Below are 27,608 nucleotides of genomic sequence, written 5' to 3' on the forward strand. Positions count from 1 at the left end.
GTGTTGAGTTCTTCTACTACTGAGGGTTGAAGCTCTCCCTCTTCAAGTACGTTTTGTGATCGCACCTCTACAAGCTCTTTCTTGAGCAATGTGATCTCATCTTGGGCTGCCACACGATTTTCAAGTGTGTTTATCGTGCTTTCCTGGGCCGACACGCGTTCTTCGAGTGCCTTTATTGTGCCTAGAAGGTTGCGCTTAATCTTGTTAATGGTCTCGCCCATTTCTTCTTTGCATTTTTGAATGGCATCCTCGGGAGGATGGTCCTTGCCATTTTGCTTCTTCATGTTGGAGAACGGCAATAGGAGAGGGAGAGAGAGAGAGAGAGAGAGAGAGAGAGAGAGAGAGAGAGAGAGAGAGAGAGAGAGAGAGAGAGAAATTAAGTGAAATGAAATGTTATATTAAACGTCCTTCAGAGGCCAACTTGACCTATAGGAGAGATCAGATCCTTTAGAGGCCAACTTGATCTATAGGAGAGATCATATACATGTTGGTTACTTCTTTTGGGCATCCATGCCATAAAGGCCATATGGAAACAAAATGAAAGTGCAACGCTTCTCACAGGATTCCCAAGGAACCATTTTGTAGTAATAAAATGATTACTTTTTGCCACCTACTAGGAGCAGGATTTGACCACTTAACAAGTTTTTAACAGCTGTTGACCATTTTCGGACTTATATAGAGTCCCTGTGGAACTTGGGGTTGTTGAGAGGTTTCATCCCTTGCTAAAGTGGCCTCTCTAGTTGTTTCATGGTTATTAGAGATCCCTTTTGATCTTGGGGTTGTTGACAGGTCTCATCCTTTAGTAAAGTGCCTTCTCTAGCTGCTTTGTCGGGAGATCAAGTCAGTAAGAGCTAATAAAACAATGGTTAATGGAAATTTATTTGTCTGTACTAAGTAGAGTCGCATCAAACTCCTGGAACATAAGCATAAAGAGGATTTTATAAAGAAAGAAAATCTGTACCATCTAGAGGTAACCTCGAATGGAATAAGAGGAAAGCATAACAATGAGTTGCTATGATGGTGAAAGTGCTGAATTTTAGGCACAATCAAAGTTGTATGCTTGAAAAATATGTGTTGTAAGATGTCCAAAATGAACTTCAGAGCTCCTTTCACCATACAAGATGCTCATGTCATAAGCAGCCAAGCAGAAGATTGGAAACATTTGAACACGGTTGGCAGAAGATGGGAAACTTTTGAACGTGGTTGAATCAGTTGTTATTTTAAACCTCTGCTGTGTGTACGAAGCCCAGAAGAGGTTCAAAGTTAGTGCCTGCTTTGATTTACTTTTCCTTTAAGTAGAAAATTGGCTTGGATTTTTAATCATTAATTTTCATTCTGGTCAAGAAAGGAAATTCTGAGCGCTATGAATTGTGCAACTGAAAATAGATTTTGCATGTAGATAGCCATTCCAGGGGCTCTTGGGAAAACTGGGATAGATATTCTGGAAAGTCTGCCCAATCTATCTATGCTGAACGGTGTTGAAGCTATCCGAATTATGGAGCAAGGACGTGACTTAGTAGGAAACCTTGAACAAAGGTTCCCACAATGGTCTGCTATGGATTCTGCAGAAGATCGAGTACTTTGTGCAATGTGGACATACTTAATGAATTACCGACTTTGTGATGAGGAGAAGCTTGATGAGACTCCAGTATGGTAAATATTTGATTTTGTCTTCCTCTTAAGGAAAATAAGCTTGTCTATTTGCTTGCTTGCTTTATGTTTTGTCATTGTGTTATATTTTTGCCACCCAGTTATTTTTAATTATAGTGCCATCTTTCAATGGGGAAGCTTATTGCAAGACATGAACACAGATTTCGGTTGGACATAACATTACAGGTATGTAATGGACGAGCTTGGCTCTGCTGCTCGGCATAGCGATGAGCCCAATTTCAGAGTGGCCCCGTTCATGTACATGCCAGAGGGAACTGTACAGTCGGCTATGAGGTAAGGGTTTTTTCATCAGATACAAAGAACATGTAAATGTTGTGAACAATAACTACTAGAGCATGTTGCTTGATGCCATTGTAGGAGTGAACTTTGTACAGATACTATTCTCTCTAAAATTAGTTATATATTACGACTTAGGAAGGTATAAAAGAGCAGAAGCTCGTCATTGACCAAAATGCTACTTCTTTGAGTTAAATATTTACTGTTGTCTTTTTCTTGATTGAATTCAGGACACAAAAGTAACACTATGGTACAGAAGTCTAAGTATGTGCTTCCTGCTCAAAATGTCATAAGTTGGCAATTGATGTGCTCTACCACCGACATCATGCTGATTCTGACTTGACAGCACAATCCAGAACTGCTCATTGTGTAAACATGATTCCCGGATGACTACAGTTTACAGTTCCCACAAAAGTTTTTTCCATATGTATAAAACAACTCCATCAGAAGATTGGTATGTGTAGCCAGTCTACAGGGATGGCTGAAAGGCATACAGTCTACAGGGATGGCTGAAAGGACCTAAGAGGTAGTTAGGGACTAGACTGGAGCAAGGATGAGCTAGACTTGCGGCTGGGATCTCTTATCTGGACTATCTTTTTGGCGAGAGTACTACTGACATTCGTGGCTCTCCACTCTCCGCACATCAGTCCACCACTGTATTCTTCCCTTATCTTGTATTTGGGATACTTAGCTCCATATTGGTCATCTTAGGAGATATCTCTGATTGAGTACAGTCTGGAGTTGTGCAGTCAGTTCACTCGGAGCACATTTACCTTCCACTATCTAGCCTTGACACTCCTCCTCTCGAGTCACCGTTCATGGTCTGGAGCTGAGTGCCATTGCAATGTATCGAGCTGGGGTTTTGCAGCATATAGTGTCTACTGTGTCTGTTTTGTTCAGTTTCTTGTGCTATCATCTAGTATCTGTTCTAGTCCATTTCTCCAGTCTAGTTCTGTTGTTATCTGTGTGGGACATGAGCAGTGTTCGGGAAAAATCATTTTCACAAACATACAAAAAGCCCTCCAAGACAAATCTGAACCGGAAATTTTACAATAATAGCTAGTATTTTTGCAAAATTACACTATTTTCCATGTATTTTAAGCGGAATTTTCTCCTTCTTGCCCTCCCCTCAACCGGCTACTTTGATTTTGCAACTGGCTCAAGGCTAAGCTGAGGCACACTTTTCCCGAACACTGGACATGAGCATACAGCTCTGAGTTCACCCATGTCACACATTGAGCACCTTGTAGATATTTGTTTGCTACAGGCACTCTCATTTTTGGCACGCCTGGTGGGACCTAGGATTGTTAAAATTGGGTTTTCAACGCCCATCTAGCAAAGTTGTGACAGTGGTCCACTTGCTGGTCTATCAGGCTGACTGGTAGGGGGAGTCAACTTGGTGGTAAAATAGGTCTACAACTTGGTCTAGTAGGTTGACCAAGGTGCAAGCAGACGCTGACTAGTTGGGCCACTACAAGCTAAGCCGATCAAGGCCTACACACTTCCCAAGCTTGTCTAGAGCGAGTGGAGCTGGTCCATGACTACGACAAGTCGAGCTGGTTGGTCCATAGTATTGCGCATGTATGACCCATACAAGGAAATTCTGGAATACTTCAGTGAGTCCCCTCGTGTGCCCACTGGCAACTTTTCATACTTACTCAAAGTCCTCCCCCTCCTCCCATAGCCTCTACATGCTTGCTCCAACCTCTCACCAGCCTTTGGTTTTAGGAAACCATGTATTGAAGGAATATGGAAAGATAATTAATTTTGGATATGTTCTCGTACTGGTAAGACTACATAAAATGAACACGTGTTTCCGTGTTTACGGAACCATGATTATTTGGACATGCTTCCATCCCTAAGTGGGGGAGTATGAAAATGGCCATGTGACATTCTTCATCCTATAATAGGGAAGTATGCGTAGACATGCTTGTAAGGCATGATGGAGTATATCCTCTTACCTTCACGGAAGAGAATATAGAAGGATACAAAGTGTATGGAATGGGTGGATCTCACCTTTGGCGCACACAATAAGAATGTGCTTGATGACTTGCAGACTGCAGTGTGTGCTGATTTGGAAATGCTTGAGCTTTTAGGCATTCATGCGTAAGAGCACAGAGTGAATGCATGAATGGCTTGTATTCTGCAGAATAAGTATTGCTTATGCTGAAATTTTATTTTTTCACTAACTTTTGAGTTATTTGAACTTTTCCGTAGTGCAGCTCAGTTCTCAGCTTTCCATCCAGAATCTGAGAAAATGGACACTTGATTTAAAATATACTGAAAAAAAAAAAAAAAAAAAAAACGAGGATGTGGCGACAGGTCTGCTCACCTTGGATTGCTCAACAACTTTAAGTGACAACTGCTAAATCTTTCTAGAATTTGAGTTACAACTACTAATACATGCCAAAAAGGACACCATATGTCAAAAAGGACATCACATGTCAGAAAAGGCCACGAGAGCTTACTCCTATATAAAGAGACCCTCCTTCTCATTGGGGGCATAGTGAAGAAGCAACACTTTTTCTTTCCCCCCAAGAAAAAGATCCTTCTATTAGTTAATAAGACTGCCCAGCGGGCTACAAACTGCCCCGACAACAGGGGGCTACATTAGCATGAGGAGAGACTCTCCCAATGAAAAAGTGAGATATGTACAATGACCGTTAAATCAGGATATGGGAGGAGGAAAAACCACACGTGGCCGGAAGTGCCATCCAGGAGCCCCAGGTACCATGGTGTAGAGAGGCCTTGGATGCCAAAGCTGTAGAAATGCCTCGTGGAGCTCTCGCATACGGCGTAAGAGCACCGAGTGAATGCATGAATACTGTTTGCTGACATAGCAACTCGTATTTTGTAGAAGAATAAGTATTCCTTATGCTGAAATGCTACTTTTGCACTAACTTTTCAGATATGTGAACTTTTCCATAGTGCAGCTTAGTTCTCAGCTTTCCATTCAGAATTTGAGAAAAGAAACATCGGATTTAGAATATGGACGGTCAAAAACCCCAAGAGCAAAATTTTATTTAAAATAAAATAACGACATTGCGACGGGTCTACTTGCCGTGCACAACTCAACAATTTTATCTTAAGTGACAATTCCTAAATCTTTCTAGAAGTTGAGTTACAACTCATTCTTACTATTACATGCCGAAAGGACACCACATGTCAAAAAGGACATCACATGTGAAAAGGGTCAACATGTTTAAAAGGACATGACATGTCAAAAAGAACACACATGTCAAAAAAGGCCAAGGGGAGCTTACTCCTCTATAAAGAGTGGCAAAGCTGACGGATGCGGAAGCGTAGAGCAATGGGGAGAATACAAGAGAGAGAGAAAGAGAGAGAGATATATTGATGAGCCAACCAACATTGGCAACGAATTGATACTAATACAATGGGGGCTACGTGTGCTTATATAGCCACCTTAGTAAATTGCCCTACCCAGACTTTGACAAATAAGTAAAATAAATACCTAAAAGCCAAAACAAATATTGGGATCACATTGGGCTATTCACTCGAGATGCCATAACTTTAACACCCTCTCTGTAGCTCATAGTGGACATAAATAGTGAGACCAAGTCGATGAATAAGCTATCATGGACACCCCAGAAGCGGCGGCCAACTACTGGATACACCTTGGTTATGTGAATGCCATCTTGAGCACCGTCCGCCTCATAGAAAATTGAACTACAGACCACACTACGTTCAAGAATCCCCATTCGTGAACTATGAGCACATGACGTCCAAAATTTTCCAGACAATGAACTTTGAAACACATCCCGTCCATAATCCGGCCAACAACAATGAATTGGTGCACTCATCCATAGTGTTTTAGGTTCCCTGCCAGATGCATGTGCCTTGAACTCCGACCCAGGGGTTCAAACACCAACAGCTTGAACTCCAACACAAGGATCCAAATTATTTATAGGGAGCATTGCTTATCCCTCTTTGCCACTCACAAGTCTCTCTCTGGCTGAAGCTATTGGCGGCAACTACCTCTTGACTAGAAATCTGGTGTCGTGGCCACTGTGGCCGTCACCACGTGTGCCATGCCAATCTCCTCTGTCAATTCTTTATTACGGTTATCTCTGTCCAACTTGCCTTTGTCTTTGTCCTTTTGTGAGTTCTTGCTTTTGTCTTTGGCTACAAACTCCCGGGCCAAACAAAGCGTCGTCACATTTATAACAACGGTTGTCTGACCTCGTGGGTACCGAGACAGCTAACTGAGTATTGGTAGGGCTGACCTCATCAAGGGTGCCTTTGCCTTTGTCCTCTAGCAAACTGGTGAATTTGCTTTTGACTTCACAATCTCGAGCCAAACAAACTGACTTCTTCCTTGAGAACTTTGTCCATGCATAGGCCACTAACTTGGGTACTGGTCGATGCACCATCCATAGCCTCTCGTTGGTGTTGTTCATTGGAGGACGAGATTTCGTCATGGGTCACCTTTGCTAATGAGGGCCCGCCTTTGCCTTTGCTGCCGCAAACAATGCTCCTTGGACCTCTCAAGCCCACGCGTTTCAAAACGTTGTGCAAGTTCAAGGCCACCATCGGATCTTCTCTCACAACCATGCTTCTCAAAACACTGCTGAATTGGAGGCTTGGTCCTTGGTCCATTGGCTAAGCAATGTCGTCGCTTAACCCCTATAGACTCAGCGTGTCAAAATGCCTTGGCTATGGCACCTACTAGATCCCCCAATCACTGGCAGTCTCCGCACTAGCTAGCATATCAAAATGCCCTCCATAGACGCAGGCCGCCTTTGACGACTTGGATGTCGCCGCCAAGTGCCTCTGTTGGGAGCATATCAAAACGCTACTGCACAAGCGTTGACCAGTGTTGTTGCCTTGACTTGCCTATAGACCCTGTCTACTACAGCGTCTCAAAACGCTCGCCTTGGCAGTCCCCTCATTGACAATCGCCACGCTCAGCGTTTCAAAACGCTTGCTATTGTCCTTGCCACTGCTGTCGGTGCCCAATGTCGTCAAGGGAACCTTAAAGTCGTCGTGGGTCAAAAACGCTGCCTATTGAAATGCTGTAAAAACTGTCAGCGTTTTTGCAGACAATTCACCAGCGGCTGGATTCTCCACGAGCTTTTCTCCTCGTGCCAATTCTCTCCCGCGAACAAAGATCCAGACGCTCTGAAACCATGTCAAAGTTGACAATGCAGAAGCGTAGAGCAATGGAGAGAGAGAGAGAGAGAGAGAGAGAGAGAGAGAGAGAGAGAGAGAGAGAGAGAGAGAGAGAGAGAGAGAGAGAGAGAGAGAAGAGAGAGAGAGAGAGAGAGAGAGAGAGAAGAGAGAGAGAGAGAGAGAGAAGAGAGAGAGAGAGAGAGAGAGAGAGAGAGAGAGAGAGAGAGAGAAGAGAGAGAGAGAGAGAGAGAGGAGAGAGAGAGAGAGAGAGAGAGAGAGAGAGAGAGAGAGGAGAGAGAGAGAGAGAGAGAGAGAGAGAGAGAGAGAGAGAGAGAGAGAGAGAGAGAAGAGAGAGAGAGAGAGAGAGAGAGAGAGAGAGAGAGAGAGAGAGAGAGAGAGAGAGAGAGAGAGAGAGAGAGAGAGAGAGAGAGAGAGAGAGAGAGAGAGAGAGAGAGAGAGAGAGAGAGAGAGAGAGAGAGAGAGAGAGAGAGAGAAGAGAGAGAGAGAGAGAGAGAGAGAGAGAGAGAGAGAGAGAGAGAGAGAGAGAAGAGAGAGAGAGAGAGAGAGAGAGAGAGAAGAGAGAGGAGAGAGAGAGAGAGAGAGAGAGAGAGAGAGAGAGAGAGGAGAGAGGAGAGGAGAGGAGAGAGAGAGAGAGAGGAGGGAGAAGAGAAGAGAGAGAGAGAAGGTGAGAGAGAGAGAGGGAGAGAGAGGAGAGAGAGAAGAGAGAGAGAGAGAGAGAGAGAGAGAGAGAGAGAGAGAGAGAGAGAGAGAGAGAGAGAGAGAGAGGAGAGAGAGAGAGGAGAGAGAAGAGGAAGAGAAGTGAGAGAGTGAGGAGAGAGAGAGAGAGAGAAGAGAGAGAGAGAGGATCAGAGAGAGAGGAGAGAGAGAGAGAGAGAGAGAGATGAACGAGAGAGAGAGAGAGAGAGAGAGAGAGAGAGATGAAAATGAAATTGAATGTTATATTAACGTCTTTCAAATGGACATAATGACCTTGAGACCCGAAAGTTACAAAGTGGTGGAATCTTTACAACTGTCAGAGTAACAAAATAACCTAGCAACAGTACAAAACAAAGATATTTGCTATGGGGGTCCTAAGTTGGTCGATGTGAGTCAAGCAAAAGCACTAGAAAAAAATCTAGCATCGGTCGTTGGCGAATCTCATCAATTTCCTCCATGGTTAGTAGTCTGACCGGCGTTGTGCATGCTTGGCCAGCGTGCTCCGAATTTTCTGTCGTAGCCTCCGTCGATGCTGTGTAGTCTTTGTAGTCGCGGGCGCCTGGATTTCCCCAGTTCAATCGCTCGGTCAATCAGTGTGCCTCTGGTGTGAGACGAGGGGGAGCTCTGCTGTGGGAGTGGCTCTTGCGGCTGTCCGGTGTCTGCTCTGAAGAAGTCTGTGCTCCGTCTTTGAGACTGGCTAGCCTGGCCATTCATCAGGCTATCTTTGTGTCTGCGCAGCTCGAGCAAGAACAAACCCAGACATCTTTGATCTTCGTATCCCATGACTCTTGAGAGTGGTCCAAAACCCTCTCTGAACAAGCAATGGAAGCGGCCTCGTATCTCGTAGTAGACGGGGCAGCGGCATGTATAGTGTAGCTTTGTCTCAGGTTCCATGTTACACAAGGGGCATGTCCTGTCCTCTGCTGGTACCTCATCCACATACATACCGAAAAGAGTAGGAGAGAGCGGGCAGCCTTGCTTCACCCCAATAGTGGAGTGAACCGGTGTAGAAAGTCCCTCCGGGGTGCGTACATGCCCTACTACTGATCTGTACAATGCCATGCATGATCCCCCAAATGAGTTTTGTGGGTACTCCCATTTCCTGAAATCTGCGCATCAGTCTAGCTCTGGGTACCGTGTCGAAAGCTTTGCGGAAGTCCACAAAGCTACAATAGATCCGTCTCCCATGAGATTTGCCTTCTTCGATGATGGCCCTGAGTGTTAGGATATGGTCAAGAGTAGAGAAGCCTCTCTTGAATCCTGCCTGCCTAGTTGCACGTATTCCTTCCCTCTCTGCCCATCTACTTAGCTGTTGCTCAAGAATCGATGCATACAACCGTGCCAATGTGTGCCCAATCATAATAGTGCGATAATTCCCAGGCTCCATGGGGTCTCCTTATTTGAAGATAGGTACGATCGTAGATAGGCTCCAAGTGTCCAATAGGCCCTCACACATGGCACGGTTAAACATAACTGCTAGAAACTCTGCTAGTAGGTCTTTGGCATGCATGAGATGCTCAGCGACTAGGCTATCATGATCATATGCTCTCCCAGTCTTCATCCTGTCAATAGCTTTCTTCACCATCTCAGCGGTGAAAAAGACACATGCGTGTGGGCATGGATCGGGGGGGTTGGGGAGAGGGGCGGCTGTCCAGGTACTGTGTACAAAGATGATGCGTACTGACCCCAGGTCTCTGTGGAGGAAATAGCGGGGGGGGGGGGACTGCTCATGAAAGAGCCGCCACGCCTCACGCGAGTCCTGACTCAAGAATAGCTGATATAGATCCTGCTTGAGTCGAGCCAAAAAAGCCCTCTTCTTCTGTCGCACCAGGCGTCGGAAGTCAATCTGTGACTGTTTGTGAGTGACGTCCCCCAACAACACCTCCCTCTGAAGTCTGGCTCTAGTCTGGCGGCATTGCTCATCGTACCAGCTGTTCTTAGGCATGCTCCCTGATCGGTGGCTCTGCTTAGGCTGGGTGTGTGGGTATGCTTCTGCTGCTGCCTCATGTAATGTCTGTGTCAGTATAGTAGTTAGCTCCTCCAGAGGTCGCCCCGGGTCCTCAGTGCATAGGTGTCTGTAGATTCCGTCCATGTATACCGAATCCGTCTCCTGTGTGAATGTGTAGCGAGTAGGGGCTGCTACTCGTGGCCTGTGTGCTACACTGAACAGGAAGGAGATGGTCATCGACACCAGAGCATGATCCACTGCCACCCCGACCGGTCTGGGCTCAACTGTGAGATCTTGGATACTAGAGATGAGATTTGGCTGTGCCATGACATAGTCCACTGTGCTGGCTCCATGTCTGTGTAAGAAGCATGTAAAACCTCCCGTAGCAGGAAATCTCTGTAGGCCGTTCAAGATGGCCAATCCATGTGCAGTGCCCATGTCTATCAGGTGTCGCCCATACTCAGTATATTCCACATCGTGTGATAGTCTGGAAAGGCCCGTCTCTACAACATCTAGCTCTCTTAGCATCTCCTCTGAAGTATCATAAAACACCGCCTGGTGATGGGCAGTCCTAGCATTGAAGTCCCCTAGGATGATAATGTCACCGTCCCTAGAGAACTCCCATATGTCATCATCCAAAATAGAGAAAGGGGACTGTCCTCTGGGTGATGCATAAACTGATGTACTCGGGGGAAAGTAGCAAATAGCTAGATAGAGGTATCTGCCTGTCTCTGCTTTCAATCTCACCCACATGTACCTAGCCTGCTCGTCCCTGCGGGCTATATGTATCAGTGGCTGCAGATCCTCTCTGAATAACACTGCCACTCCCCTCGAGCCCCGCCCTCTATGCTCTGAGCGTGTCTCTTGTCTGTGGGCTGTCTCCCACCTGTATCCACTGATGTGAGGCATGGATTGCCCAGGGGCCTGGTGTGTCTCCGAGTAAAAGATGATGTCTCTTCCAGTAAAGCTATCCTCAAAAGCACCCACATCAAGACGCATAGATCCATTGCAGTTCCAGGCAGCTACTTTGAGTGTGGTCCCATAAGTCTCGCACCGTCATGTGGAGCGTTGCTCTAGTATTACCACTTTTCCGTCTCGGTAAAAAGCGATCTTGCCTTTTTCCCTTGCCGCTCTAATTTCCGACATTACTTCCTGCATATGAGCGATCTGCGAGAGGGTGAGATCATCCCCGAGAAAGATGCCAGTCTCTTTAAGAGTTGGTCTATTCTTCAAGAATGACTTCTTTGCTTCCATGGAGGGAAAACGGAGGATGAGTGCTCTTTCTTTTGAGGTTTCTCCACTGCTTCCATTTTTCTTTATATCGCCCACTCTCCATGCCCTTGTGTGCGTCGGCTCATGAATCCCCATCAAGGCTGTGAGTTCTTTTACTTCTTCGTCCACATTGCCTTTGTCTTTAAGATTGCAAATTCTCACATGTAAAGCGCGCACCCTTATGCTTTGCTCCTCCTCTAGTGTCTGATTAATGATGTTGTTGGGTGTGGACGTGGACGTTATCTCCTTGCCTTTTCCTTTCTTGGCCACCTTGATCCATTTCTCGGCTTCGTCCGCTTTCTGTTGAGTTTTGGTAAGAACATCCACCCAAGAAGTCGTCATTTCTTTGTGTTGCTCTTCTCCCTCTTTGATGGCCCGTACTTGCTCCTTGATCGTGTTGATTTCTTCGATTACCGAGGGTTGCAGTTCGCCCTCTTCCAGTGTGTTTCTTGATCGTGCTTCGGCGAGATCTTTCTTGAGTGACGCGATCTCTTCCTCTTGGGTCGTCACTCGGTCTTCCAGCGTGCTTATCTTGCTCTCTTGGATCAGCACGCGTCCTTCGAGCATGTTTATTGTGCCCCAGAGATTGCGGTTCATCTTGGTAATGATCTTCGTCATTTCCTCTTTGCATTTCTGAATGGCATCCTCTAGGGGGTCGGCTTTATCGTTCATCTTCCTCATGCTTGATCGCCGTCCGCAAGGGAGTTAGATATACGTGTGCACCCACCCTAGCAGCGGGCGCGGCGGCTGGGCGAGTGGGGGGAGCCGGCCGCAAGGGAGTCACTAGATGTACGTGTGCACCCACACTAGCGGCGTGCGTGGCGGGTGGTGGAGCGCGAGGCGGTATGGCCAGGGAGGGGCAGCGATAGTTACCTATCTGATTGCGGGCATGGAAAACTACTTACAAAAAAATGAACTAGCTATCTCAAAAACAAAAGTGAAAGGGGGGGGAGGGGGCGATGATTAGGACCCCTCAATATGCTCAACTGTGTGTGTGTGTCTCGAAAACAAAAGTGAGGTGGGGGGGGGCGGGGGTAAAGTATGGTAGAGAGAGTGGGGGAGGGGTTTTTTTTTTTTTAAATAATAATAATTAAAAAAAATAATTTAAAAAAAAAAAAAAAAGACTTCCTACGCGTAGTAAGGCGGGGGGGGGGGGGGGGGGGCTGTGGGACATCCTACGTGTAGAAGATGCGTTGCTGGACATCCTACGTGTAGAGGAGCAAAGGGCCAGCGCGACGCGTGAGCGCGAGAGGGGAGAGGGGGGGGGGGGGGTGTTGCAAAGGCAGCGCGAAGGGGGGGCTGGGCAGCACAGGGGGAGAGAGAAAGCGGCAGCGGGAGCACAGCAGGGCGCGCGCAAGCAGCACGCAGTGGGCCAGCAGCGAGCAGCGGGCGAGCGTGGGGGTGCAAAGCAAGCAGCGCGAGGGTGCAGAGCAGCAGGCAGCGCGAGCGCGGGGGTGTAGAGCAAGCAGAGAGAGAGAGAGAGAGAGAGAGAGAGAGAGAGATTGCTGAACCAACCAACCCTGGCAATGAATTGATACTAATGCAATGGGGGACTACGTGTGCTTATATAGCTACCTCAGTAAATTGCCCTTCCCAGACTTTGACAAATAAGTAATATAAATACCTAAAAAACCAAAATAAATATTGGGATCACATTGGGCTATTCACTTGAGATGCCATAACTTTAACAAAGAGACCCTTTCTTCTTATTGGGGGCATTGAGAAAAAGCAACACTGCTATGCATGCACACTCTCAAGCTCTACATGCTCTCTCTCTCTCTCTCTCTCTCTCTCTCTCTCTCTCTCTCTCTCTCTCGTTCTTCTTCTTCTCGCATTCTACATGCTACCTCTCTCTCTTATTCAAGCTCACGTGAGGAAGGCAGACATTGGCGGAGGTGGTGCCAAAGTGATAGCATGAAGAAGCCATTGCTGAATTTCTCTTCATTGAAGGACAACCGCTGGTGTGACCCATTGGTAGTAGGCCTTTGAGGTGGCAGACAGACGGGTGAGTTTCTCGAGCTCTTTATGTGCTTGTAAGGGCAACACATGCAAATGAGGGGTAACCAACACGATTGTTTGCTCACTTGTTTGATGGCGATTCCATGCTGAAAATCAGCCCATACACTTCGTAAATTCTGCAGGAATAGGTTATATTCTTATGAAGGGGCCCGGCCATTCTGGTTCAGGGCTGTGTTGGTCTTAGTCTTCTATATCTTTCAGTCTTCTATATCCCTTTGCTACTTTGCTCCCACAGGCTCCAGATTCGCCCCTATTGAGCAGGAGTCACCGTACGCATGCCTTACGGAGGAGATTATGGAGTACTCCACACTGGGTGAAGTCTTCCTTATGGGAGACTTCAATGCTCGTACGCGCAGTGAGCAGTGTGAGGCATATGACCACGAGGACCCAGAGGCACTACACACTCTAGATGAGGAGGCTACTATGAGAGATACAGCAGACAGAGCTCCAGTCACAGCCTACGGACGACATCTACTTCGACTTGGCTCCCAGCACCGTCTCGTTATTTATAACGGGATGGTCCAGTGGCCCACCTCAGGGGGCCTGACTTGTATGCCACATGGAGTTGCAGAGGGAGGGGGGAGTACAGTCGACTATATTCTGGGACCCAGGGAGGCTACACACCTTATCACATCCTTCACCATTCCACCCATACCCATCGGAGCCGACCACACATACCTCTCTTTCTCCATCACCGGAGATACCATCCCACATAGCTCCACAACACACACTCCACACACCACCATCCATTTCACACATGAGCTAGCCTCTCTTTACTCGGCCGAGGTCGAGCATGGCCTATGCCTCCTCCACCCATCCACACCACTCTCAGTTCTCACATCACATATCTCTTCCGTTCTCCACACTTCAGCTATTAGCTCTTTTCCACACACCACTCACACAGGACGCACTCCCCCCCCCTGGACTATGCCTTAGAACCGCTGGTATGATGATGAGTGCAGAGAGCTATACCGACGCCTCCGTGCACGGCGAGCCTTAGGAGAGATCACAGAGAGAGAGGCCAGACGGCATATGAAGACGCTGACACGCCAAAAGCGGCGAGCATTCGAAGAGGCACAGGAGCTTGAGCTATACCGCCTATTCATGAGCATGGATAGCGCGACGGCATGGCGCACCCTGCGCGAGCCACGTCCGACTACAGCTATTGAGGATCCACAGATATGGCATGATTATGCAGAGCGACTTTATGAGGTGCCAGGGCAGCCTCCTATCCCACAGCCACACGAGCCACGCCCCACGTGCTCCTCCTTCTTTACAGCAGAGATGGTAGAGAGGGCCATACGCCGCATGCAGCACAGACGATCAGCTGACCATACTGGATTACAGAGTGAGCACATCATTTATGCGGCCTCCACTATAGCCCCGTTGATTGCACATGTCTTCAACCGGGCTATAGGGGAGGGCTTCCCAGAGGAGTGGACACAGCACACCATAGTGCCTATCCACAAATCTGGCGACACCCTGGACCCAGGGAATTACAGGACTATCATGATTGGCCACACGATGGCCAAGCTATATGGAGCAGTACTTGAGGCACAGCTCAACTGCTACGCAGAGATCGAGGGTTTACGAGCTCCAGGCTAGGCAGGTTTCAGACGAGCTTTCTCCACCACTGATCACATCTTCGTTCTGCGCTGCCTCATTGATGGGGCAAAGGCGCGGAAGAAGAGGCTTTACTGCTGCTTTGTGGATTTCCGCAAGGCCTTTGACACAGTCCCACGCGAGAGACTCTTCCAGCGCCTTCACAGCATTGGGGTACCAACAGAGATGATTTGGGCCATATATGCTCTCTACGAGAGGGTGACGGGTCGAGTTCGTTGCCCAGGCGGTTTTTCAGAGACCATTGCTAGCACCATTGGTGTTAAGCAAGGATGCCCACTCTCCCCGACACTCTTTGGGCTCTACATCGACGAGATCTCCGACTACATAGTGCGAGCAGGAGGAGAGGGGAGCGACTTGGCAGGTACTCGGGTCCACATCATGTTATATGCTGATGATATTGTGTTGATTTCAGAGTCACCCGAGGGCTTGCAACGCCATCTTGAGGCCTTGGACGAATTCAGCACACACAGGGGGTTGACTGTGAACCTTGGCAAAACCAAGGTTATGATCTTTCACACATCCAGTGCAGTGAGGAGCGCTGCCACCTTCACAGCAGTAGGAGGACAGGTTGATGTAGTCACCTCCTATGTCTACCTTGGCATCACATTCACCAGCCTACCAGGACCCTTCACTATGAGGCAGGCTGCTGCTGACAGGCTCACCCGAGGATATGCAGCTCTGGCCATGCTAGAGCGGAGATGCCACCAGGCACACTTTCAGGAGCCCCGCACGAAGGGGTGGCTTTTCGACACCTTAGTCACCCCGGCCTTGATATACTCGGCGGCAGTATGGGCACCAAGATTGACAGCTGACCAGTGGACACAGCTTGAGAGGCCACAGGTATGTATGATCTCACGCTTGCTCCGCAGCAAGAAGACAGTGCCACATGACATTATTAGAGCCGAGCTCGCCACACCACCTATGGTTGTAGAGGCACTATTCCAGACACTCTGCTTCATCCAGAGGATGAGAGAGCTACCTCCTGACAGACTTACTCGTAGAGCATTTGAGGCAGCTATACAGCTATCAGAGAGTGGGCATGAGAGAGCATGGTACTCACAGGTCAGAGCATGGTTTGAGGGACACGGTCTTGACATGGAGAGCCTACCACCATTCCAGTACGACCCCCACTCACCATATGTTCACCTCTCTCGCAGTGAGAGGAACTTGGTATTGAGACAGGATCTGTGGCAGCTATACACTAGGAGAGTCTGGGAGTCACCTGGCTTGGGGACGAGGATGTCAGATTACAGAGACCAGTTTCTCACCATATTGTCTGGGGGGTTCATACAGAGACCACGCTACATGGACACATATATGCCACATAGCTCACGGGTGGCGATTGGTCAGCTGAGAGTGGCTTCACACAGGTTAGAGATTGAGATCGGGAGACATACTGGTGTTCCCAGGGAGGAGCGAGTCTGCAGAGCCTGCACAGAGGAGGTGGAGAGTGAGGAGCACTTTGTATGTAGATGCAGAGCATACACTGAGATCAGAGGCAGGTATGAGGCCTTATTCAGAGGACAGCCCACTCTCCGAGAGATCATGGACTCTCGAGATCAGAGACAGCTCGGACGTTTCTTACTAGAGATACAGAGCCATCGGGACACACTACTACAGCCACACACAGCTACACAGATAGAGGGGAGACAGTCGCAGCTCACAGACTTCTTTCAGAGGATTGCCGCCCCTCCCTCACCAGCACTCAGAGGGGAGTGACACTCCCACAGGCGGAGGTGAGCCGAGCTAGACGACGACCACGAGTCACAGGCTACAGGGGCGCGAGCTCCCACCACCGACAGATCGAGGAGATCCGAGCCCGGGAGCGCCGTGCCATTGAGGAGCGAGTGGCTCAGATGAGGGCCGACCCGACAGCTTTCATCCGGGTAGCCTTGGCACCAGACCCGCCCATGTACCACATCTTACATCCCCCCATTAGTACAGGATGGAGCTAGATAGCTTGATGCATTCTCATGATTGTACTACCTTGAGCATATAGACATGCATATACCCCTAGAGATAGAGCTCCATCCCTCCTCAGATACTCCACTACCTACATTCAGTTCAGTTTTGTATCAGTTTTGTTTCATTTGTCTTTCCGATAGACGGATGACATACACACCATGTACATTTGATTTGTCTCATAGGCCGATTTCGGCCTGACATAGACGTTAAAAATCTTTCTTTCTTCTTTCTTTCTTTCTCTCTCCATCTTTCAAATCATTGCTAACATTAGTCTTTTTGAAATTCAGCCATAACACTTTTTGCAAGCGTGCTTCACAGTAATTGAGCTTCTGGAGTTTACAAAGCCGAGTTTCACAACCTTTCCACCTTGCTCGTCCCCTCTGCCTCAGCTCCCATTTCCCCCTCAAAGCCATCAAGAATGGACGATTCAACATTGTGACGAGGGACAACATCAAGTTTCTGACCTTCAGAGGCTACTCAATAGAAGATGCAAATGATCAGTCGAGAGGGTTTTATTTCTGTATGCTGGGGTTATGGTCTCAACCACGAGGATGCTTGTTTATGGGCTCTACCTTGACGAGTTTGTTGCTACAGCCAAAATAATTGAGGGAGCTACAAAACTTTTCACAGATTGTGCAGGCGCCATACAACCTTTGTTTTTATGGAAGATGCATCTGACCCTTTGGTTTCTTTATGCAAGGAGCTCAAGACTGTCAAGCTACAATGTGCCTTGTAGGAGGAAAGGTTCTCGTTCCACTCGCTTAGCAAGAAAAGTCTCCCCAACTGAACCAGTGGAGCAGTTGAGGTGGGAACTAGAAGAGCTCAAAGCTTAGCAAGAGTCGAAGGCATTAAGTTTGGTGCAGCACATGCCATAACCTTGGCCATCCTCGTCAAGACTTTTCTCAGAGAGCATATTGCCCCTTCCGTGAGAAGAGTAGCCATGAAGATAAGACTCTAGATTGCTACTATCTCAAGGGGTTCAGCAAAACCTAGCGGCATACCCCTAGCTTATAGCATGATCGCCCCCTATGACCTCAGCCAAGTCACATACCCTTGCTTCCTTCAACACATTTGCACAGCAGCATCCAACCTCAGAGCTTCTACTGTGGCACCATGACTCCTCAACCTTTTTCTTTTAAGAAAGGAAAATAATATTATATGAAAATGAACATCTCAACGGTACAGTCCTCAAGATAAATATACAAAGTGCTGATCACATCAAAGATGTGATCCCAAAATCCATAAACTATACAATCAAGACCAAGACTATTTCTTGGTTCTCAATCTCTTAGATCTCCTAACATAAACATTTTTATGAAGTCCAAGAGGTGGAAATTACCCTGCTGTTGCTATTGCCCAAACTCCAAATTTGACCTCCTTTGACCAGACACCTCGCCTCCCCCGTCCACCTTCCTGCCCAGCTAATCACTCAATTCTTTGTGACAGACGTGGGTAGCATGGACACTATTTGTCACATGACACATCCAACCCTATGTGTCAGTGGACAAATGACCAGGGTTCAGTTCAGTCAAGTCAGTCTAGAATAGGAAGTGATCTGGCACTTTTGTGAGTCTGTTCGCAGACTGTGCATGTCCAGACACTTAGATTAGATGCATATCCTCTGGCTGCACACAACATGATCATCAGCATTCCCATCAGATTCCATCAGGATCATTTTCTAGTGCATAGAACCTATTTTCCCTATTTTAGACATTTTTCACTTATTATTTTTAAGTGACTTTTGTTGGGAAACTGGGTAGGGAAAATTGCATAAGTTAATATATAAGGAAACCCTAGCACTAGCATTTCTGGCAGGAGTAGGAAGGAGAGCAACAGGCACCCAGTGCAGCAGGCCCTCTGGAGCACCTTCTCAAGGAAGATTACCCCAAGGAACCCCTGGCGTTTTCAGCAATGATCCACCAGCGTTTTCAGCAACAGAACACCAGCGTTTTCAGTTTTGAAGCCTGGCATTTTTCAGCCCTAAACATCAGCGATTTCAGCAAGCAAGACCAGCGTTTTTGAAGACAGCCTCTCAGCATTTTTGAAGCCAACAAGACCAGTGTTTTGTAACCAGCACATCAGCGTTTTCAAAGGCCTCTCAGATCAGCGTTTTACACGGTGTAAACTAGGGTTGGAAGCCTAGCATACCAGCGTTTATCTCAGCAATAAAGACAACAGCACTTCAGCGTTTTGCAACAGCAGAATTCAGCAGATAAGGAGCAGCCTAGAAGATAGTGTTTCAGCGTGTCATCGACATCGTCACCGACAGAGTCAGAATCCGGCAGATAAAGATTTGCGGACTTCAGCCCTTAGCATTCTCAGATTTGAGCCCATGTGGTCGTCGTCCTCATCGTCGTCGACATCGTCGGCAAGTCCAAGCATTGTAGAGTTTTGTGCAATCAATAGTAGACCGCTCTCGCCATAGAGAGAGGGGCCGTCGGAGGAGGGTTTGACAACATTCTGGTGCCGTATTCTTCTCTCTCTATCTCTCAGTCTCAGTACCTTCATTCACAGTGTTCATCACTTTGTTTGTGTCCATTGCACTCTCTCACTAAAGGAATGGAAGGCTCTCCCTTCCGTAAGTAAAAGGAATCCTTGAGCACAGTTCGGAGCACTCATCTTGAGCAAAGTTCAACATTCACTTCTACTGCACCTTACATTGGTATCAGAGCTTTGATAGTGTTGTGTATCACTCAAGGAAAGAACCACAAGTACCACATAATTTTTTTTGCTTGTTTAGGTTGCACGTAACCCAAGTCCTATTGGGCGTGTCGATTCTTAATCGTGTTTTTGAAGAGTGTCAGGAATCCCAAGAAAGAAAGGCTTGTCCAGCCTCCCCTTGTTTCTCTTTTCACTCATTGAGAGCGGACCGTGTACTTAGCGGCCGGCCAATCGACGTGAGTTGGGAAAAAGCAACCTTGGTGTGAGCGCAAGGCCGCCAAGGGGTGCGCCCGCGGAAATAGCAGAACTCGGGTGAAGAGAAGATCCTTCTCTAACACAGATTGCAAGATAAAGAAGAACCTCAAGACCCTCAAGAACCAAGACCCACAAGAACCCAAGTTCCTCGTGAACTTAAGAACCCAAGACTTCAGTGGATGGTCATCACTCGAAGCGGAACGGATACTTCGCGTGGAGGTGGTGAGCATGGGAGTGGCGAAGAAGAGTTTTCCTCACCAAGAGGTTTTTCCGACCCTTCCCCATCAACGCCAAAGATTGCACCAGATCCTATGCCAGCTTTCCACAAGATGATGATGGACAGGAAGTTAGAAAGCGAAGCAAGAACAACAGAACGAATGGTAGAAATGAATCGTAAGTACTAAGAAAGGATGGTAGCTATAGTGCATGAGCGGGACGAAAGAGAAGCAAAATTTGATCGCGAGAACAAAGTAAGAATAAAAGAAATGTTGCGACTCTTTTCTCAAGTTGAGACACAGATGCAAGAGATTCGGGAAAAGGAGACTCTCTCTCAGTCTCTTCTTCTCCAAAGCATGACACACAGGATTTGCATGATGATAATAAGCATGAAGAATTGCATGACAATGACAAGCATGATGATTGGGATGACATCGACAAGCATGATGACAAGCATGATGATTTGCATGATCAAGATGTGATTACTCACAAGTATGATGATTTACAGGAAAAATATTTGATTGTTCACAAGGATGATGGTTTAGTTGATACTTTTTCTAGTGAAACTAACCTCATTGCAGATTCGATCAATCAAGAAGAACCGATGTTGGCTCTCGAGTCAAGGTCCAAAGAAGCCCCTCAGGAAGAACCGATCTTGGCTCTCGAGCCTTGGTCCAGAGAACCCTCACAGGAAGTATTATGTGTACAAATGATTAGTCAGCACGCATTGTTCGAGTGTTTCATCCGTGATCGTTTCTTGTATTTTAGCCAACGTCTTTATGTGACCCCTTTTCTTAGGCATGACATATTGTACGTTGAACACGATTAACTCATGAATGAGCACGGATGTATGCGGATTACTCATGAAAAGATGAAATGTTTGCATTCAAGGAATTTACATTCCATGTCTCTTCCTTGGTATGACACAGTTTCCGAAAGAGCACAAGAAGGATTGAGCATCAAGCATCGACATTTCCATTGTGTTTTGCCACAGTTGATTGATTTAGATCAGAAACACAAGATTCGATCTCATTGTTTGCACGTGTATGGTGAACGGGTTGGCACTCCGTCTATTTGTTCATCTACATTGCATACACAGTCTTAAAAAAAGACGAGATTTTTTCCAGTCACTTTACATGGAATGGGTATGTTCATGTTTTTGTGTTGGAAGTGGCTTCGGGAATTTTCAGCCTCGGAGATTCCTGAAGAAGAGACGAAGATGAAGCATCAAAGGAGCCACAGAAGACTTTGTGTCGCTTTCGGCGCGGCCCAAAGAAGAAGACTTTGCAAACCTTTATGAAGTTCTAGTATCGCATGACCCACGCATCAGAATGGGCCGGTGAAGAGTCCTTTCCAAAATTTCGGATGCTATTGGCGATCTCTCTCGACGCCATACAGTTCGGTACCAGTACCTCACTTTGATAAGGAGGGGATGTCACGTGACACATCGAACCCTATGTGTCAGTGGACAAGCTACAGCATGACCAGGGTTCAATTCAGTCAAGTCAGTCTAGAATAGGAAGTGATCTGGCATTTTTGTGAGTCTGTTTGTAGACCGTGCATGTCCAGACACTTAGATTAGATGCATATCCACACAGCATGATCATCAGCATTCCCATTGGGATCATTTTCCAGTGCACAGAACCTATTGTCCCTATTTTAGATATTTTTCACTTATTAATTTAAGTGACTTTTGTTGGGAAACTGGGTAAGGCAAATTGCTTAAGTTAATGTATAAGCATTTCTGGTAGAAGGAGAAAGGAGAGCAACAGGCACCCAGTGCAGCAGGCCCTCTGGAGCACCTTCTCAAGCAAGATTACCCCAAGGAATCCCTGGCGTTTTCAGCAATGATCCACCAGCGTTTTCAGCAATAAAACACCAGCGTTTTCAGTTTTGAAGCCCGGCGTTTTTCAGCCCTAAACATCAGCGATTTCAACAAGCAAGACCAGCGTTTTTGAAGACAGCCTCTCATCGTTTTTGAAGCCAACAAGACCAGCGTTTTGTAACCAGCACATCAGCGTTTTCAAAGGCCTCTCAGATCAGCGTTTTACACGCAGTAAACCAGCGTTGGAAGCCTAGCATACCAGCGTTTATCTCAGCAGTAAAGACAGCAGCACTTCAGTGTTTTGCAACAACAGAATTCAGCAGATAAGGAGCAGCCTAGAAGATAGAGTTTTAGTGCATCATCGACACCGCCACCGACATAGAGTCAGAATCTGGCAGATAAAGATTTGCGGACTTCCGCCCTTAGCATTCTCAGATTTCGTCCCGTCTCGTCATCGTCCTCATTGTCGTCGACTTCGTCGGCAAGTCCAAGCATTGTAGAGTTTTGTGCAACCAGTAGTAGACAACTCTCGCCATAGAGAGTGGGGCCTTCGGAGGAGGGTTTGACAGCATTCTGGTGTCGTATTCTTCTCTCTCTATCTCTCGGTCTCAGTACCTTCATTCACAGTGTTCATCACTTTGTGTCCATTGCACTCTCTCACTATAGGAATGGAAGGCTCTCCCTTCCGTAAGTAAAAGGAATCCTTGAGCACAGTTCGGAGCACTCATCTTGAGCAAAGTTCAACATTCACTTCCGCTGCACCTTACACTATCAAAGAGAGTGTCATCTTCTAGAAGGATCTCCTCCTTGTTGTCATTGTCCTAAGTACAAGGGAGTCTCCTAAGCAGTGTGCTTCTACATCCAGCGAGGTCAACGTCACCTTCTCAATCAACTTTATAGCTGTTAACTCCAATCCTAAACCGCTAGCGACGACTTATGTAGTGTCACTCCAAGGCCCCTCACCGGTATAAGAGCATCACGGCGTCCTAACAAGAGCTCAACAGGTGGGAATGGGCATGTCCATCCCAGATACACCCTCAGCGCCAAAGCTGTGGACTTCCACAGCTTTGGGGGTGTGGAAGTAGGCTACTTTACTGTTAAAAGTGGAAGTCCACAGCCGCAAAGCTGTGGACTTCCACTTTTAACAGTAAAGTAGCCTACTTCCTTCCCAGCTCCCGAGGTGGATGGTCCCTACTCAAACACAATGACAGACCTCCCAACACTTCCGAGCAAAAGATAATTTTGTCTCTGCGACCTGAGATGAACTTACTGCAAAAGATATTTTCAAAGCCACGTTTCAGCTAGTCTTACTCTTTGTCATTCCTATTCGCTCCAATTGCTTCTTGTACTTCAATGATTAGTTGGCTTAAATTAAAGTCTTCTCTACTTGACGAAACAGGGTTTATAGTTGGTCATAATCTCTCAAATGATTCTGCATGAACCATTTGCGGTTTTATTAGCATTATTTGTTTAATAATGGCCGTTTAAGTCTGTCGTACCTTTCCATCCCTGGAGTTATATAGCCAATGTGAGCTTTGCATGTTTCAGCATATGTGCAATCAGCTTCTTAATAAAATGTAGTGTTTCATGAGCAGATTTAAGTGGCTTTTCCTACGTATGCATTGAGAAGCATACTAGATGTTGATAAATCTCATGTGTATGATTGCTGCATGTTTTTTCCTTTGGTACTCTGCTTTGCAAGTTTGCTGATCTGTCCGACTTTCTTTCGGCATTTCTTTCACCATTGCTCGTTCCTCAGTTGCAGTGTTTTCTGCGTTTACATGTGACAGAGGAGGTAGATGTTGCATCCCTGATTGTGCAGTTTTTGACCATTCTGAAATTTCATGTTCTGCCCCCGTCGCTTTGAAGTAGAAGGGTTGTGACACAAGGTTTTATGTTCGTGGAGCTAATTGTCATGATTATTTTGATATCAAACGGGTTGTACATTTATCTCTTGTTTAGTGAATCAAACCTAAATACCTTAATAAATATTACTGGTAAAAAAATTCTAACCCTAATTAAGGAAAAGAAGATGCACAGTTTCACATGAGAGTTTTTACCTTTGTGGCAGCTACTCTTTGTTATGGCCAGTAAGAAACGTTTCTAAAGGAGAAGAATGCACTCGTGACTTTCTTTTTGGTTTTGGAGAGGACAAACAGCGGTCTGCTCGTCTTACAGCATGGTTCCATACTCCAACTGATTATTTTGAGAAGGTAGGTGAAATCATTCTTAGGTGTATGCATGCATGTAACATGTGAAAGGATGTGGGATTGGTAGTAGATAGGAATATAGGACTTAGTGGTTTGCGCTTGCATCTAGACAGACCATTCTGCATCTTATCAAGGATAGAATAGCTTTGCTGCAAATTTGAACGCAGGAGAGTGGATTAGTTAAGCAAGACATCATGGCAATCCCAAAGCCGCCTAAAGGAAGTTTCAGTACTTGTTTGTCATGTGATTTGACATTGGTTCAGGAAAATGTTAGACCAGATAAGCTATGGCTCTAAATGGAATGGATTATTAAATCTGTGCCATCCTACTTATGACACATCTCTGCACAGGACAAACCCCCAACACTTTTTACCGGAAAAAGACATAATTTTAGAGTCATTCTTTGCAAGAAAACTCAATCTACTTTTTCATAGGACGCTTTAAAGCGACGAGGGAGAAAAAGAAGGGAGGAGGCTTAGTACCTCCTTTATGGCTTCACAGTTTCAGCATTGTGACAGGACTATGAACTATTCCAAATCTTTAATTTGTATATGGAGCACATAAGATTCTCATGACCTTAGTCCTTTTCAGTATGACTTTGTATAACTCTGCAATTGTGTTACAAGTCTTCCGAAAATTTCTTGAAACAAACGACAGTGGAAGGAACAAGTTGCTGTAGAGTTCATTTTAGGGGCACCTCTATCTGGCAGTGACAGGAGGTCTGCAAGAAGTTTCAGCTGTTTTGCTCTTGTTTTGACGCATGCTTCTGTTTTTAAGAGCTTATATCGTTTGTTTCACCTTGCAGAAATTTGTCATATTAGTTCTTGTAAAATTATATTGTGAGCATTCTGGTTGTTTAGGTATACCAAGAATCTCAGAGGAGGTTGGAGAATACTTGTGTTAAGATTTACACAAGTAAAGCTCCATCAATTCAAAGTATCCTGAAAGGTCCGAATCATGTCCTTACAGTATATTCAGACTTGCCCCAAGTTTTGGAAACATTGAAACGTCCGGAGTTTACGTTTTGTGAGTATTCTTGTTGTAGCTTTCAGCATGATGGAAGAAGTCTTGTGAGGTTTGCTATGTGCTTGAGGTTTGATACCAAAATACAAAAGGAATAATATCTTTGAGTTCTATCTTTACTGACTTTTACTTCCCATGGTCTTCAAAGGTGATGATCCTGCTAATGCTGATATTTTATGGACAAGCACCCAGATTGATGATGAGTTGAAGAGGTCTCTTGGCTTAAGAGATGAACAATTTGTAAATCAATTTCCTTTTGAAGCCTGCATTGTGATGAAACACCACCTTGCTAAGACTATCCAGCAGGTAAACTTTTTGGTGATTTTCTGGTTCGATCCATGGAAACTTCATGCATGCTCTTTTAAAGCTGCTAGCAAATTAAGGGCCCAATTTTTGACTCCTGTGTTAAATCTGTGTACAGGCTTTTGGGGCTCCTTATTGGTTTCAAACCACATATGACATGGAGACAGAGGTGGCAGCCTTTATTGGAGATTATTTTGTTAGGAAAAAGGAAAACAAAGATAACCTTTGGATTATGAAACCTTGGAATATGGCTCGCACAATTGACACTACCATAACTGATTACTTGCCTGCTTTAATAAGACTGGCAGAAACTGGACCCAAAATATGCCAAAAATACATTGAACATCCTGCGCTCTTTCAAGGAAAGAAGTTTGACTTGCGATACATTGTTCTACTTCGGAGCTTGGAACCCTTTGAGATCTTCCTGAGCGATGTGTTTTGGGTACTTCTGCTTGAGCAATTTCTTTTTGGCAGCACTGTACTTATTTGAGTTTTCTTGTGTCTTTATGCATATAAAAGGCTGGCACATTTCTGAACTTGATATAACCCCCCTCCTCTCCCCCCCCCCCCCCCCCCCCCCCCCCCCCCCCCCCCCCCCCCTCTTCAAGAAACACAAAGAAAAACCTTAACATTGGCACCGTGACAAAATTCACCCTTGAACATTATTCAAAAGGAAGGACTGCCCATATGCCATCTACAAGAAAGAGGTTTATCATGCATCTTTTTGCACCTGGACTGCTTTTTTTGGTGTTGCTTTCTTGGTTGACCATCTTTCAAGCAACATTATAGGGTTTTGGGGATTGTAATGGTCTAAGCAGGTCCCTTTTCTGGTAATGTTCATTTTTTTAAGTTTCGTTGCTAGTGCATGTAATGTTGGTGACTGGACAATACTTTATGCTCTTCAGTACTGCTCACTTTTGTTAATGGATTGTGCAATTGTTGACAACATTTGTGGATAAGAAGAGCATAAGCGTAAGTCGACTGCTGTTTGTGCATCTTTTATGAGATTGAAATTATTCCTGTTCTTGCAGGCAAGGATATCCAATAACAAGTATACACTTGAAAAGGAGAGCTTGTCAGATTATGAGACTCACTTCACTGTGATGGTACGCTTGGTCGTTCTTGTTGTCTAAAGAATAAGTTGAAAGCATTGACTTGAGCTCTCTGTAGTTTGACTGCCTTTACTGGCCTTTGGCTCATGCAGAATTATGGGAGAAAATTGGTTCATGTCAACACACATGATTTTGTGCCAGCTTTCGAGAAAGAGCATAATGGTAAGGGCTTCAATCTGGAAATTGTAAAAATGGCTTCATCATTAGTTTTCTATTCAAATTAGGTTTCAAAGGTCCAATTAAATCCTTCAGATAGAGTTCACCTGCTTCTCACTAATTTCAAGGCTAAAGTGTTCTGCTTGCTTATAAGGGGCCTTTTCGTTATACCTAAAGGTTAACCCCCCTCCCCAGTTATGTCCCACTTACAAGAGAGGGGATCTAGTCTATGACACCGTTGAGATGGGTGTCCAGTGTCCGGATGGACGTAGTGTGAACTCGGCCAGTGTGGCTGGTCACTTTTATAAAAGGAGGCCAAGGCCTCATTTGTACCTATCGAACCCCCCCCCGGCAGAGTGCCAATGGTTAGCCCGAGACGCTAGGAGTGCACGAGGTCACCTTGAAGAGGTGAGGTAGGGTGGTATAAGACGCCTGGTCTCACAAGTGAACGCATACGTCCTCGGACGTTGGCCCCAGCGCGAGGGGTTCTGCCAAATGCTGGTTATGGTCGGGTGGTTCGTCCCGCGTGTCCATAGGCGATCCGTGTAGCCGGGAGATCATCTTCGCGAGTTCGTTTCATGGTATTAGAGCCGGCTTGGATGCAAGAAGGATCATGTGCACACCTATGGGTTGGTTTAAGTCGGATAACCTCAATTTCGCGTATCACTGTGTAGGTGATAATGTACGTATTATTTGCCGATTTTTCATAAAATCAGAGTATGCGTTGGCTGATTTGTCTAAAATTTAGCAAAAAATCAGAGAAAAACAGGCAAATTTTACCTTTATTTTATTGATTTTGACGAAAATCAGAATATTTGCATTCAATTCACTGTTTCTCCTGATTTCTAATGGAAATTGTTGAATTTTACAGATATCAGCCCTCATTGCCTCCTCGTGTGATTCTTGCCGATGCGAGAACACACACACACACACACACACACACTCTACGAAGCAGAGAGAGAGAGAGAGAGAGAGAGAGAGAGAGAGAGAGAGAGAGAGAGAGAGAGAGAGAGAGAGTACCTCAGTCAAGAGGCATACCCCTATAGTCCTGGCCTTTCCCTGTTGTTTCTTTGTAACGCTGGCCTTTCTAGAGAGAGAGTGATTTCCCAGCGTGAAGAGAGAAAAAGATTGCGCATGAAGAGAGAGAAGGATCGCGTGCTAGGCAGGAGCAAATTTCTTCCCATCCACACGTTGTGGGTTGCGAACAAGATCTCCACGTGTCGCAC

General features: G+C 46.1%; 1 protein-coding gene across 1 annotated transcript in view; it reads left to right on the forward strand.

The window, feature by feature from the left end:
• LOC147465997 (tubulin-tyrosine ligase) overlaps window positions 1–27,608 on the forward strand; it is a 135,137-nt gene that overhangs the window by 89,298 nt on the left and 18,231 nt on the right. Inside the window, exons 6-13 of the mRNA XM_086523207.1 lie at window positions 1,400–1,653; window positions 1,837–1,944; window positions 23,650–23,791; window positions 24,649–24,814; window positions 24,960–25,117; window positions 25,233–25,556; window positions 26,146–26,220; window positions 26,319–26,388. Of these exons, the coding sequence (XP_086379333.1) occupies window positions 1,400–1,653; window positions 1,837–1,944; window positions 23,650–23,791; window positions 24,649–24,814; window positions 24,960–25,117; window positions 25,233–25,556; window positions 26,146–26,220; window positions 26,319–26,388 (1,297 nt within the window). The remainder of the gene's footprint in view (window positions 1–1,399; window positions 1,654–1,836; window positions 1,945–23,649; window positions 23,792–24,648; window positions 24,815–24,959; window positions 25,118–25,232; window positions 25,557–26,145; window positions 26,221–26,318; window positions 26,389–27,608) is intronic.

This window comes from Adiantum capillus-veneris, chromosome 1 (genome assembly GCF_014529385.1).
Source record: "Adiantum capillus-veneris isolate H3 chromosome 1, ASM1452938v2, whole genome shotgun sequence".
Classification (NCBI taxonomy): domain Eukaryota; kingdom Viridiplantae; phylum Streptophyta; class Polypodiopsida; order Polypodiales; family Pteridaceae; genus Adiantum; species Adiantum capillus-veneris.